The 12,740-nt window shown below is 56.6% G+C and overlaps 2 protein-coding genes across 2 annotated transcripts in view; one reads left to right on the plus strand and one right to left on the minus strand.

The window, feature by feature from the left end:
- The first annotated feature begins 3,829 nt into the window (after positions 1-3,829).
- Positions 3,830-4,978, plus strand: ANKRD63 (ankyrin repeat domain 63). Its single transcript, XM_063088446.1, has one exon. It carries the CDS (start codon positions 3,830-3,832, stop codon positions 4,976-4,978), a length of 1,149 nt encoding a protein of 382 aa, XP_062944516.1.
- A 5,295-nt stretch (positions 4,979-10,273) lies between these two features.
- Positions 10,274-12,740, minus strand: part of PAK6 (p21 (RAC1) activated kinase 6) — a 32,310-nt gene continuing 29,843 nt past the window's right edge. The window contains exons 8-10 of the mRNA XM_063091275.1: positions 12,592-12,717; positions 12,010-12,144; positions 10,274-10,609 (exon numbers count right to left, since the gene is read on the minus strand). Coding sequence (XP_062947345.1) covers positions 10,442-10,609; positions 12,010-12,144; positions 12,592-12,717 — 429 coding nt within the window. The 3' untranslated portion in view covers positions 10,274-10,441. The remainder of the gene's footprint in view (positions 10,610-12,009; positions 12,145-12,591; positions 12,718-12,740) is intronic.

The following is a 12,740-nucleotide window of genomic DNA, read 5'->3' on the forward strand; positions in this document are numbered from 1 at the left end:
CTCTGGAGATGAATTAATCTCTGGCTGCAGAGGACATGCAGAGGAAGAATTGATTCCTTCCCTCAGGGCACTGGGGCAGGTGAAGGGCACCTGGGTTCCATCCCTTCTGCATATGTACGGGGATGAGGCAAGGTTCCCTTTCCACTGGTTATGCCTCAGTTTCACCTTCTGCACAAAGAGATGGGTCCCTACCCCTTTCCCAATCCCATTGCTGACTCAGATGACAGAGTCCCCTGCTGACTCACCCCGCCCCCTGCACCCCCCTTCCCCAGCAGCTCTCTGGATCTCCCAGACACGTGCCACCAGGCCCAACCCTGCCGATCTGGTGCAACGTGACAGGGTGAGGGGGCTGGTGACACTTGAAGAGGAAAGAAAGGGGCCCAAGGGGGGCGGGCAGTTGCAGACAGAGTGACAGACTGAAGACTGAGGTGCCTCTGGAAGGAAGCCCTTTTGCCAGGCTGGGGCCTGCCAGGGGAGAGGCTCAGCAGGTGGGAGGGGAGGGGAGTGTGGAGGGCCTGCTGCCCCTGCCTGCCTCAGCTCAGCCTCCTGTCAGCCTGCAGCTCTCTAAGCGACAGCTTCTAATTCTGGCTGTTGGTGCCTCTGTGCTCTGCAGCAGAGTCTCGGCTTTTTTTCAGCTTTGCTATTTCTTTTCTGTTCAGAACATACTGAGCCCATAGGGAAGTCAGAGCAAAGGCTCCAGGGCATGAGAACTGGCACCAACCCTCACCCCACCATAGGCCTGGTGGGGTTGGCCATGCCAGCTGGGGTAAATGGAACCAGCTCCTCCTTCCAAAGGGTAGCCAGCAGGCCCCTCTTCCCTGAAACTATCTCCATCCACCCCAGGGGACAGGGATATGAATGAAGCTAAGTAGGCTCAGGGAGGCTCAGGGATGAGGGGGTAAAGCTCTTCAGGATCAAGGAGGTACCCATTCTGTGTTCCTGCTGCTTTTCTCCTCCACCTGGGGACCCCACAGCCTGGCTTGTAAGGGTGGCCTGCCACACACAGATTCCAGGGGTACCCTCTCCCCTGAAACAGAAGAGAAGAATGAAATTTCCCTCATGTTGCAGAAAAGGTAAATTGAGTCAAAGGGAAGAAAAGTCTTTTTTCTGCTAAGAGGGAGAGTATTTCTGCCCCCTTATTGGTGATGGAGAATCTCTATCCACTCCTGGTAATACCCCGGGAGGGGTCCTCAGGTCTGGGAGTGGGACTAGGCTTTGGGGGCTGCACTGTAAGTAATTGTTCATCTCTTTCCCTGACACTCTCACTTGATCTTGCCTGACACAGGCAGGGCTGGTACTCATTTTGCAGATGAGAATATGCAGGCCTGGAACCACACTGCTAGTAAATGCCTTCAAGCTGGGACTTAACTCTAGTGTCAAATACTCTGCCCTTTCTATGACACTATGAAAGAAAACTGTCAGAGCCCTGACCAAGAGCTTAAAAATACAAAAAGAGAAAAGGGGGGCTTCACAGCAGGAACGGTTATGCATCACATGCTCCCCACGTGATAGAAGGGAGTGGGGGTCCCTGTTCCATGGCCTGTTCCAAGTCCAAGGTGGGCATGTCCAGAGACTGGGAGCTGGAGAGAGGTGAGAGGCTCAGGTGCAGGGCCATGAGCTCCCCCATCTGAGCCCACCATCTTCTTCCTAGTAGCAAATGCTCTCCTCACCCCATACCTTTCCCTGGGTGTCTCGTTCCACAAAGCATCTTATCATTGTTCTGCTCAGGCCAAGGACACCAGTCTTCCCTTAATTTCCTGTGTTTTATAGGAAGGGACCGTTATAAGCAGCTCTCGACACTGTCCCCTAAAGGTGTTTTTCCTGCCTCCATGCCTTTACCCCTATAACCCCGTCTGGAGTGTTTTCCTTATTTCTTAGCAGCCAGATTCCTCACTTCCTTGAAGTACCCACTCAGAAGTCTAACTTCAGAAGACCCCTCCCCACAATTCCATCTTTTCCTCCAAAGACTGTCTTGAATTTGTATTTAGCAGGTGTATTCAATCTGAGATGATAACCTCCACTTTTTATGGCCTGCTCTTGTCTTCTCGCTTAAGAGAAGTCTCGTCCCTCCAGAATCGTCCCTCCAGAATGAATTTCTGCTCTGTATTGCCCAATGCCAGGAACACAACGCCTGGCTCAAAAAGAGGCTCAGTAAATTCGGTAGTTGGTACCTGGTTCACTTTTCACTTTACACATACCCATTCCGACCCTACTCACCCCGTCCCCCACCTCCTGCGGCTTAGGCGCCCTAATTCCCCTCAACTGAGGCCTGCGTATCCCCCTCCCTACCCCTACTCCCGACCAGCTGGAGGGAGAGGAGACGCGGTGTTTTTTCCACACATCTCATGAAAAATGGAACTCGTGCTCTCCTCCTCTCCTTAGGGGTCAGCTAGTGGTCAGGGCCAGACGCCTGTAGACTGGCGGTGGTTTTGTGCATAAGAGACAGACAGGGACTATGGAGGAGCCTTGCGTGTGCCCATCGCTATTTCCGGGGTGACGGCCAGTCCTGGCGTAGCGGGGAGGCGGCGCTGGGGAGCTGCTGACGCGGCCGCCCCGGGTCGAGGTCGCGGCGTCTACGCCCCGCCTGCTCCGCAGCCGCCGGGGGCTGGCACGCGTATGTGCCGCCGGGGTGGAGACGTCTGAGATTGGAGAGCGCACTCTCACCCCAGCCCCCGCTCCGAGTGAGCGTGTGCGGGAGGAACAATTGTGTGAATGCGTGATTCGCTGCACTTCGAGTGGCAGTTTCCAGCCAGACTGAGCGCCCCCCTCCCAAGACCGCAGCACACCTGCCCCTTCCCCCAAATTATGGGTGGAATTCTTGTCCACCCTTCGCCGCCATCCCTAGTTCACGCGTGGTCCAGTTCGGCCCTCATAGGGTCCCAATTCCTTTCACCCCGGACCGCTGAGGACAGCTCTCCGTCTAACCCCGACGATCCCAAACGAAGTCCCGCCAGTTTCTAAGGAACGGAGGACACCAACTCCGGTGGGGGCGGAAGGCGGGGAGAGAAGACTTCGACTTAGGGATTGGCCCCGTCGGATGCATGTGGCCCCAGCGAGCAGCCCTCGCCTCCGCCCCGCAACCGCCGCCGCATTCCCAGGGGAGCGCGGGGGAGGAGCCGCTCCCAGACTTCGTGGTCCACGAAGGGGTGGGGGTCGGGGCGGTCTCCCCCGCCTGGTCGGTCTCTGCCTTGACAGCGCAGCCCGCTTCCAGGGCAGCCATTACCATGGAGACCCCCGAGGCTATAAAGCCAGGTATCTAGGCGGGTGGCGGCTCCCGCGCCGCTGAGCCCCCTCAAGGAAGAAGCGAGAACCCCGGCTTGGCCCAGCCCCCGCGAAAGGGGAGGAGGCGGAGGAACGGCGCCAGCAGCTCGAGGAGCGGCGCGCCCCGCCAGGGCTGGAGGCAGGCGCGCACGGCGGGCGCCACCGTCTCAGCAGGGGAGCGGGGGCTGCCCCGGGTGCGGTGAGTGGCTCGGCTCTAAGCCACAGGGAACTGAGGGGCGCCGGACGCAGGGAAAGCAGCGGGAGACTGGAGCGGGCCGAAACTTCGGCTCCCTTCGTCTCGTGGCGGGCCAGGAGTAGCGAGCAGCCAACACCTTAGGGAGGCCCAGAAAAGAAGCAGCGAGACGCCAGGCGTGCGGCCCAGGAGCTGCGGGAAAGCCGGAGCCGCGGGGGATAACCGAGTGGGAAGCTCAGGACCCTCGGTTGCAGCCACCCACACGCGGAACGAGCGGTACAGGAGCTCAGGCCGGGGCAGGAGCCCGGCGGGGCGCGGGGACAGGGGCGCCCCCGTGCGGAGCTACCGGGCCGCCTGGGAGCGGCGGCTGGGGCCATGCTCAAGCCCAAGGACCTATGCCCCCGAGCGGGCACGCGCACTTTCCTGGAGGCTATGCAGGCGGGCAAAGTGCACTTGGCCCGCTTTGTGCTGGACGCGCTGGACCGCAGCATCATCGACTGTCGCGCGGAGCAGGGCCGCACGCCGCTCATGGTGGCCGTGGGGCTGCCGGACCCCGCGCTGCGCGCGCGCTTCGTGCGGCTGCTGCTCGAGCAGGGTGCGGCCGTGAACCTGCGGGATGAGCGCGGCCGCACGGCACTCAGCCTGGCGTGCGAGCGAGGCCACCTGGACGCCGTGCAGCTGCTGGTGCAGTTCAGCGGCGACCCCGAGGCGGCCGACTCGGCGGGCAACAGCCCTGTGATGTGGGCGGCTGCGTGCGGCCACGGGGCGGTGCTCGAGTTCCTGGTGCGCTCTTTCCGCCGCCTCGGCCTGCGCCTCGACCGCACCAACCGTGCGGGCCTCACGGCGCTGCAGCTGGCCGCCGCCCGGGGCCACGGGACCTGCGTGCAGGCCCTCACCGGGCCCTGGGGTCGCGCTGCCGCTGCCGCCGCGGCCCGGGGCTCCAACTGCGACAGCCCCCCTGGCCGCCCGGCTCCCGCGCCTAGCCCCGAACGTCGACGACCCAGCCCCCGCCGCCTACCGCGGCCTCTACTGGCGCGCTTCGCACGAGCGGCGGGCGGCCATGGCCATGGTGGCGAGGCTGGCTCAGCGGGCAAGGGCTCGGGCCGGCACCGGGCGCAGGGCAGCGAGCGGCCCGAGCTGGGCCGGAGCATGAGTCTGGCGCTGGGGGCTGTGACCGAGGAGGAGGCTGCCCGCCTACGGGCAGGGGCTCTGATAGCCCGACCAAACTCGCCTCAGTCTTCCGGGACTGGGCGGTGGCGCTCACATGAGGTTCTGGAGGGAGCGCCCACAACCTTAGTGCAAGCCCCCATCGGCCTTAGCCCCCACCCGGAAGGCGGCCCCGGCTCTGGTCGCCTGGGTTTGCGCCGACGCTCCACAGCCCCAGACATCCCTAGCCTGGTCGGGGAGGCGCCAGGGCCCGAGAGTGGCCCGGAGTTAGAGGCCAACGCTCTGCCCCTGTCAGTGCCTGGGCCTAAACCTTGGCAGGCGGGCACGGAGGCTGTGGTGCTGCACGCTCAGCGGTAAACAGCGCCGAGGCCCGAGCCCTGTTCCCCTCCACTTTCCCGCCTCTGCTCCACTGGCATTTCTCCCTTTCTTCCAGGTCTCTCACTTTCTCGCAGTTGGTCCTCTCCCCCCACCGCCGCCATCTCAAAACTTGTCCTCGCTGACAAAGCGGGATCTCTACCAGCTCTCCACCAGAAATAAGAAAGGGACCCCCATCTTACTTTTTCTGTGCTCGTTGGTACTCCCTGGTAGGTCTTTCAGCTTCACTACGGCCTGCCTCTCCTGTCCCTGGAAGGCGAGGTGTTCCATAGGCTACAGCCTTTCAGCCAGGAAGGTGAACCCCCCTCCCCCAACCCTAAGGCTCAGTCCTGGGTCTGCCTAGTTTCCTGCTGGCTCCTACCGGCTCTCCATCCTCTTGCTGGGTTTCCCAACACCCTGCCAGCCAGACAAGCGGAAGAGTAGACTTTGGAGAGAACAAAGGCTCAACCTCTCCCCTCTGCCTGGTGATGCTGACAATAATGCCACAAACTGCCAAAGTCCCCCTTTCTCCTATGTTGGAGAAGGGGAGGACCGAGAGGAGCCCCAAAGCCTTTCTGCACAGGAGGGCTGATTAGGAAGGAACCTGGCCGTTAAGTTTTTTTGGAGTAGAAACTCCTGCCGCAAGACAATGAAGACATATTTTGGGGGTGGCAGAGTACCTGGTGTTGAACACCAGTTGTCCCTTCAACCACCTTCTGGACAACTCCAGCTCCCTCTGCCTCTACCCCAGGCAGACCAGGATTCAATTTTACTGACGATGTGGGGGGCATTGCTCCAGCAACCCCTACCCAGCCCAACCCCAGGCTCCTGAGCCAGCCTGCTCCTCAGCTCAGATGCACTTGAATTGCATCTTTGAGGTTCAACGCCTTATCCCTGTGGCCCAGCCTTATTTCCACTCTCAGAGGCCTGAAATGGAAAGGATTTAGCACTTTCCCGCCCCCACCGCCTCCCAGCTCCCCCGTCCCGCACGTGGGTGCTCCTGCAGGGTGGAACGGTTGCGAAAGCTTTGCTTAATTGTATTTCTTCCAATCCTCAAAGAACTCGTGTTTTGAGCCTTTGTATGTGAAGCAGAAACCAGCGGGTTTGATCCGAGGCTTAACAACCTGACAATATCTCTTTAAATAGAAGCTCCGCGAGGGGGATAATTGACTGAAGTGTTTGAGACGTTAAGCGGCGGCGCGCAGGAGTTGGGAGCCCACACGAGCCGCAGGTCCGGGTTTAAATTACATCAAACTCCGGCGAGAGCTGGAAGGGGCCTGTTAAACGGCTCCCGCTTCTCGCTGGGCTGTTAATGGAGGGCAGGGCGGATGATGGATGCTACAGGTCGAGACCAAGGACCCCTGCCTCTGCCCCACCGCGTGGGACGCAGGCCCAGCCCAACTTTATTACTGGGCAGATTAGTGAGTCAGAGGTAACCGCGGAGAGGTGGTTAAAGGCCCTTTCCCGGCCTGATCCTTTGTCCCCTCCTTCCCCGCCCCCGCCCCCTACTCTTTATACCGGCCTGGAGGGAGGGGGCAGGGGATCTGACGGATCGCGTGCACTAGGGCTCCGCGGTAGCGCTAGCCCGTGTGTCTGCGCCTTGCCCGCGCGGCGTGGCGGCAGGTAGGGCTCTTTTTGTGAACCCCGAGGGTTGAGCGTGCAGCCCCTCACCTGCCTGCCATGGGGTCTTTTCAAGACGTCGATCTATTCGTCTTTGCAGAACGGAAGGTTTCTCACCAGTAACCCCGAAGGAACTGCCCAGGGCGAGAATTGGAGGTCAGGAGCGGGCCTTGTGCAGGTGTCAGACACCTTCCCAATCCACGCGCGCACACGCGCACACACACACTCCCCAGTTCTTACACACGCACTCCCCGCGCCTTGAACGTGACCTCTGGGGCCCCCTGGTGGCAGCGCGGCGCTCTCCTCGCTGCGCCCTGGCTCTGAGCTCAGACTTCTGGTTTTATTTGGAATCACCACTTTGTACTTCTCCCACCGTGTGCGTTTACCTATGAAATTCTCTTCTTGTTGTAGAATATTAAATCCGGATACTTGAAGTCACTTCACAGTAGTGAAGTGAGGGACAATGCACAAAGAAACGCTCATCGGGAATAGCAGGAGCCCAGACCCTTCACTAAAGATCCCAAGTTAAATCTTCCAAGTTAAGGCTCCCTGTCCTTAATGCTTCCGAAAAACTGGAGCTGCCAACCCTTCTCTTGATTTCTGAACCTTGGGACCTACTGATTATACACTGTTTTCTTCCGAAGATACTTGCTTTTTTTATGAGATGTTCTGCTCTTCCCCCACCCTCTTCTCCCCAAACATTTGCCTCTTCTGGCTCCCCCTGTCCCTACGGGAGCTCCTGAAAAGCCTGAGGGAGAGGGTCTGGGGTGCGGTGAGGAATAACTGGACACCCCGAGTACAAACTGCTTCTTTTTGATCCTTGCTTGCTCACTCCCTTTTCGACTGTGTTTAATTTTAATGAAGTTTTTAATGGTGTAAGAATCCAAGTATTTTGGTTTAAAAACAGCATGAGGTCTGGGTCGCACATTATATCAGAGGTGCAGTCATCTTTCCAGTGTCGTTGACACGTGGCTTTCTGGTTGAATGTCACCTTGGGTCCTATTTGTTGGGTAAACAACGCTAAGGGCTTTTCTCTATGGAGCTGCCAAGAGCTTGGAGGTTGAAAGTGATGTTTCTGAAAGACCACAGCAGCTCTTTCCTGTCTGAACTGAACCGTGTGTCTTAATGCCCTGCCGTCCTTACAGATTTCTTACCAGACCCGGCTCTGTGCAGAAATTCCACGTTTCACCACATTCTGCTCCCCAGGGTGTTGCGGCTCTCTAGTTCTTTCCATTTTGGAAGAGACTTCTCTAAATATTTTGCTTTTCCAAGTCTTGTTGCTTTCGTCATTGTGAAGAATCACCCAGGCCACTGAAGCTGTACTCTAAGGTCAAGCTCAGAACTGGTCTGTGTGTGAGTCTAAAGGACATATGCACATGCTTTTGGAGTGACACTGTGTGGTGGAAGGACTATTAGAACTCAAAAGAATAGTTAATAAAGCCAGTATTATTCCATGCGAGAACTGGCGTCTCTGTCTTACCAACCACTGCTGACTCTTGGCTCCCTTTGGAGAGATGGAGAGATGCACTTGGTTTTCCTTTGGGGGGAGTGGGGGTTGGGTTTTGTATGTTTGTTTGTTTGTTTGTTTTTGGCAGCTGGCCAGAGGGATGCGCTTGCTTCCTGTTGAGGTTCCTGCCTTGGTTAGCCTCCATTCCTGCCCATCCTTCTATGGCTGGCTCCTGAAAGTAAGTCACAGGAGCTGCTTCAGACTGAGCTGATGGGGCTTGGATGGAGGACCAGGGCACCTGTCTGGGTACAAATGCTGTGGGAGCAGAAGGTCTGCGTGGCCCTTGCTCCTGGCTAAGAGGCTTCAGGGAACCCTGGGTTGGGCATAGATCTCAGGAAGGAAGTACTGGAGTCTGTTGGAATGAAATTAAGAGAATTTCCTCCATCTCCCCATCCCTAGGCCTAGAACCCAGGTTTCTTGATTTCCAGCCACTGCTCTGCTCTTTCACAGTTCCATGCCATTGTGTAACCCTCAGTTCGGAGGAATGAAACGGGCTGCTTTCTCACTGGGAGCAGTTCCAGGCCACACCCTATGGATGGCTTGAGGACCTGGGAGTGAGAAGCAAACGGGAAGGGAGAAGCTGACACAGAAAGTGATCATCTGTCCCTGTAGTTGCCCCCAGAGTTCCTGTGGCCCCAGCAAGCGCAGCACACGGCCCTGGCTTTTTTGGCCGGGCTCTTGTCCCCCTGGGAAGACCTATTTCTTATCTCTTTCAGTACCAAGGGCCTTTCACTTCCTGTTCCCTTCCTTCTCTGCCCTCACTTGGGCCCCCCCCCCACCAACCTGCAGGGAAGCAGAGTGACCGCTGGGGAGCTCCCAAGGCAGAGGAAGGCAGGCTACACCAGACACCCATTACAAGGATCCAGCTCCAAGACTGCCTGGCTACCCTCCCAGAGACAACAGGAAGCCCCAAGGTTTTGAACACTCAGTTTAATTTAAAACAGGCACAAGTGCAAACAATTCACAAAAATTTCTAGGGAAGATGATTTTGTTTTTAAAATTGACCCTTAAAAAAAGTCCTTGCCAATTTCTTTGCCCCAAAGCAGGTCACTAAGGAGCAGAAGAATTTAAAAATAATATCTAGATAGGGTCCAGACTCCTGAAGTTCTTCCCTGGAATTCCCTGTCTCACAACAGCCCTGAAGGTGGGGAAGGAAGGAGGCCAAGGTGACAGATATTTTTGGAGGCAGTTTGGGGCAGATAGTTCCCACATATGGAGTCCCCATTCCCTTGACATGAGGGAACCCTGGGAGGTGGTTCACCTTCCCCAGACCAGGGTTCTGAAGAGAAGAATGAGTCCCTGATGACCTGGGTATTGAGATGAAGTTGACAGGTGAAACAAAGTTTATCCCCTCATCATTCCTGTCTCTGGCCTTTGGACTTCACAGTACAGGAGAAACCCAGAAACCTCCAGAGCCCTCAGGATGTGTTAGATTCAATCCAGACCTCTTCACTGGTTGGGTAGAAACACGGGGATGTGAGGGATGGGAAGCCAGGCCAAGAAAGCAGGTCCCTTCAGAGTAAAACTTAGAGGAAGAGAGGATAGGGCAGCCTGCCTGAAGTTGGCTGTGGGTGACCTGAAAGGACCCAGGCTGTCAGGATGACCTTCCTCCCCTTACACACACACACACACACACACACACACACACACACAATGTTCTCTCCATCCTGTAAAGTGAGACCACTTTTACCACCAACCACATTCTCTTTCACTCAGAGAATGCCCCCTTGCCCCTCCCATGGCCTATGAGCAGGCTGTTCACAGTTCTCAGCAGGCTGTGTAGGGACAGGCAGTACAGGTGGGTCAGGAAGCAGGTGGGATTGTGCCTTCAGGAAGTCAGACACAGGGAGGAAGAGGGATTCAGGTAATGAAAACCCTCCCTATGGCCCTCTGGAGACCCAGGGTTTGACGTTGGAGCTGAGAACAGCAAGTATCCGTGTGAAGACAGGCAGTCTGCCCTCCTGGGTGGTCTGGGATGCTAGTGTACAACTACTTTAAAAAACCACAGCAGTCTTTTCTGCTGTGTTGGCTGCAGTGGCCAGGAGTGCTGGTCTCTGCATTTCTTGGAAACGTCCCTGTGCAAATAACAAAGGGTCATCCTGCAGAGGGGTCTTCATCATCCCAAAGGCAACTGGGGAGTCTTTGGGAAGGGAGAGAGACTGAGGGGGCAGGTCCGGCCTGGCGCAGGGGGCAGAGAGGCAGGAGGGTGGGGGTGGGGCTTCACATTCAACTTTGGAGAGAATACTGAGAAAATGAGGCAGGCAGGCTCTGCCAGCAGGCTGGCTGCCCAGTGTCCCTTGCCTGTGGGCACAGGTGGCAGGTGCACTCTGGGGGTGGGCTCAGCAGGTGGAGGTCTGCTTGCGGTAGAGCTGGATCAGGGGCACCAAACACTCAGGCAGCCCTGTCTGCAGCAGGAAGGGATGGTCCAGGAGCTCCTGGGCGGTGGCTCTCTCTTGGGGGTCCCGCATGAGCATCCGCTCCAGGAAGTCTCGCAGTACCGGGGAGACCTGTGGAGACAGGACAGTGAGAGGAAGCCATGGTTTGCAGTCATTTTAGGGTGACCTGATTGCCTGGCTCTGCCATTGTTTGTCTTCTCCCTTCCTGGTTCCTCCCAGGCTCATTGCTTTTTGGATTATTAGGTAGGTAAAGGAGGTTGCATCAGTCTAGAAAAAGTGGTTGGTTTGCCTGCAGTGGGAGCTGCTGAGCAATGTCATTAGGATGCCTGGGACTCTGGGGAGCTGGGTTCCAAATACAGCCCATTCCTCCCTCCCTCCCTTGCTTCTCAAGGCTCTCAGCATTCAGGTTCTGGAGGGGGCATGGAACTGGCATCAGTGATCCAGTCCTGGGTCTATCCCTGATCTCAGGCAAGTTGCAATTTTCTCTAGGCATCACTTGTTTCATCTGCAAAATGGGCTAGTGATAAAATGTGCTTGCCCTGTCTGCTACATAGGGCTTTAGTGAAGATAAAAAAAGAGGCTGGGATGAGGAAGTGCTTTGAAAAATAGAAAAGAGCAAGTTGGGACCTGAAAAGGAAGATTTCTGTGTTGTTCTAAGCTTTAAAGTCTAAGTCAAGGGCTTGTCTTGGTTCATTTTGGGCCTATATCTTGGGATGATGCTGGTCTTGGGCAGAGGCTACATTCTCTGGGCAGTCAGCCAATCGGAGATTTCTATTTGCTAATTGTGGGGTCAGCAGTGCAGGCTCCAAAGACAATTTATCTAAGAAGATGTTTCCTGATGGTCCTCTTATCCAGCTGTGTTGGGGCCACAGAACTATTTTGCTGTTTAGAGACGGTTTCAATCCTCTGGGACATTTCTTGCTCTGGCCACCAGATGGCAGTGCCATTTAGCAGCCCTGTGCTGACCTGCCAGCAGGGGATGTCCACAGGTAAGAACTGCAGGTTTGTGATGGATTTGGCAGAAAAGGGTTAAATATATGCTCATACATATGTACATACTGGTTTTAAGGGCCAAGCTGTGGCTCGGCTGTGGTCGGGATGTGCAGTGATGGAGGACAAGCTGATTTGCAGTGACAGGAACACTGTCAGAGATGGATCTCCTGACAAAGCGGTGAAGGGGTCTGTACTCAGGCTTCCTCCCTGGGGCAGCAGGGGTTCCTTGCTTTTACTGTCCATAGGTATCTCTGGGCTCCTGTCAAGTGCCTGCTGATGAGTGACTCTACTGCTGCAGCTGCAGGTAGAAACTTGGAGCGAGCATGGGAGTTTGCATGTAGGTGTGGCTCCATATCCAGGGCAGGTTTTGTGTAGAGAAAGAGGAGCCTTTTCCAGGAGCCTGGACTCTCTGGCTTCTGTGGAGGGGAGAGACTGGGCCTGGCTGGGAGCCCAGGCTCTGGTCCTCTTACTTCAGGAGGAATGGGGTCTCTGGGGTCACACCCTGTACACCAACTGACCTTGTGAGAGTTTTTCAGCTTGGGTGGGGGGCTGTCCCGGAGCCTCTTCATGGCTTGCACTGGGGAATCGCTGAAGTAGGGTGGCTCTCCATCCACCATCTCAATCACCATGATTCCCAGAGACCAGATATCCACCTGCAGGAGGAGAATGTCCCTGACCCCACTGGCCAGAGTCTGGACCCTTGGTAGCAGCGTGCTGGAGGGGGGAGGGGAGCAGCTGGTCCAAGCTCTCCTTTGTGAGTTTGTCTCCTTCCTCCCCTGATCACCTGCCCTGTGGTCAGTTAATTCCTGTATGAGTGACCATTGACTGTAGGGACACAGCTGTCATCCATTCTCTGAGCAAAGCCATCATACCTGGGCAACCCTGGCTATACCCCTTTGCCCTTGAGCTGGGGGACCTGTTCCTGGCAGCAAAGTCACAGGTGAGAGCAGCCCCACCAGAAAGGAGGCAGGGTATTGACCGAGTGGGAATCTGAGAACCAGGGCTATTTTGGGTGGGGGCTCCAGAGGGGGCCATGAGCAGAAGAGATGCATGTTCCCAAGCCTCTTCTGGGAGGCCTGGAGGAGGGAGGGAGCAGTTACCTCAGTGGCATACAGAGACCTGGAGATCACTTCAGGAGCCATCCAGTAGGGGGTCCCCACCAACGACTTCCTCTTAGGAACATCTTTGCTGATCTGAGCACAGAATCCAAAGTCTGAGAGCTTCACCTGGGGTTGAAAGGGCAGTGAGT

The sequence above is a fragment of the Cynocephalus volans genome, chromosome 3 (genome assembly GCF_027409185.1).
Source record: "Cynocephalus volans isolate mCynVol1 chromosome 3, mCynVol1.pri, whole genome shotgun sequence".
NCBI lineage: Eukaryota > Metazoa > Chordata > Mammalia > Dermoptera > Cynocephalidae > Cynocephalus > Cynocephalus volans.

Coding starts and splice junctions, on each gene's coding strand:
- ANKRD63 (XM_063088446.1), top strand. CDS start 3,830: ATGCTCAAGCCCAAGGACCTATGCCCCCGAGCGGGCACGCGCACTTTC.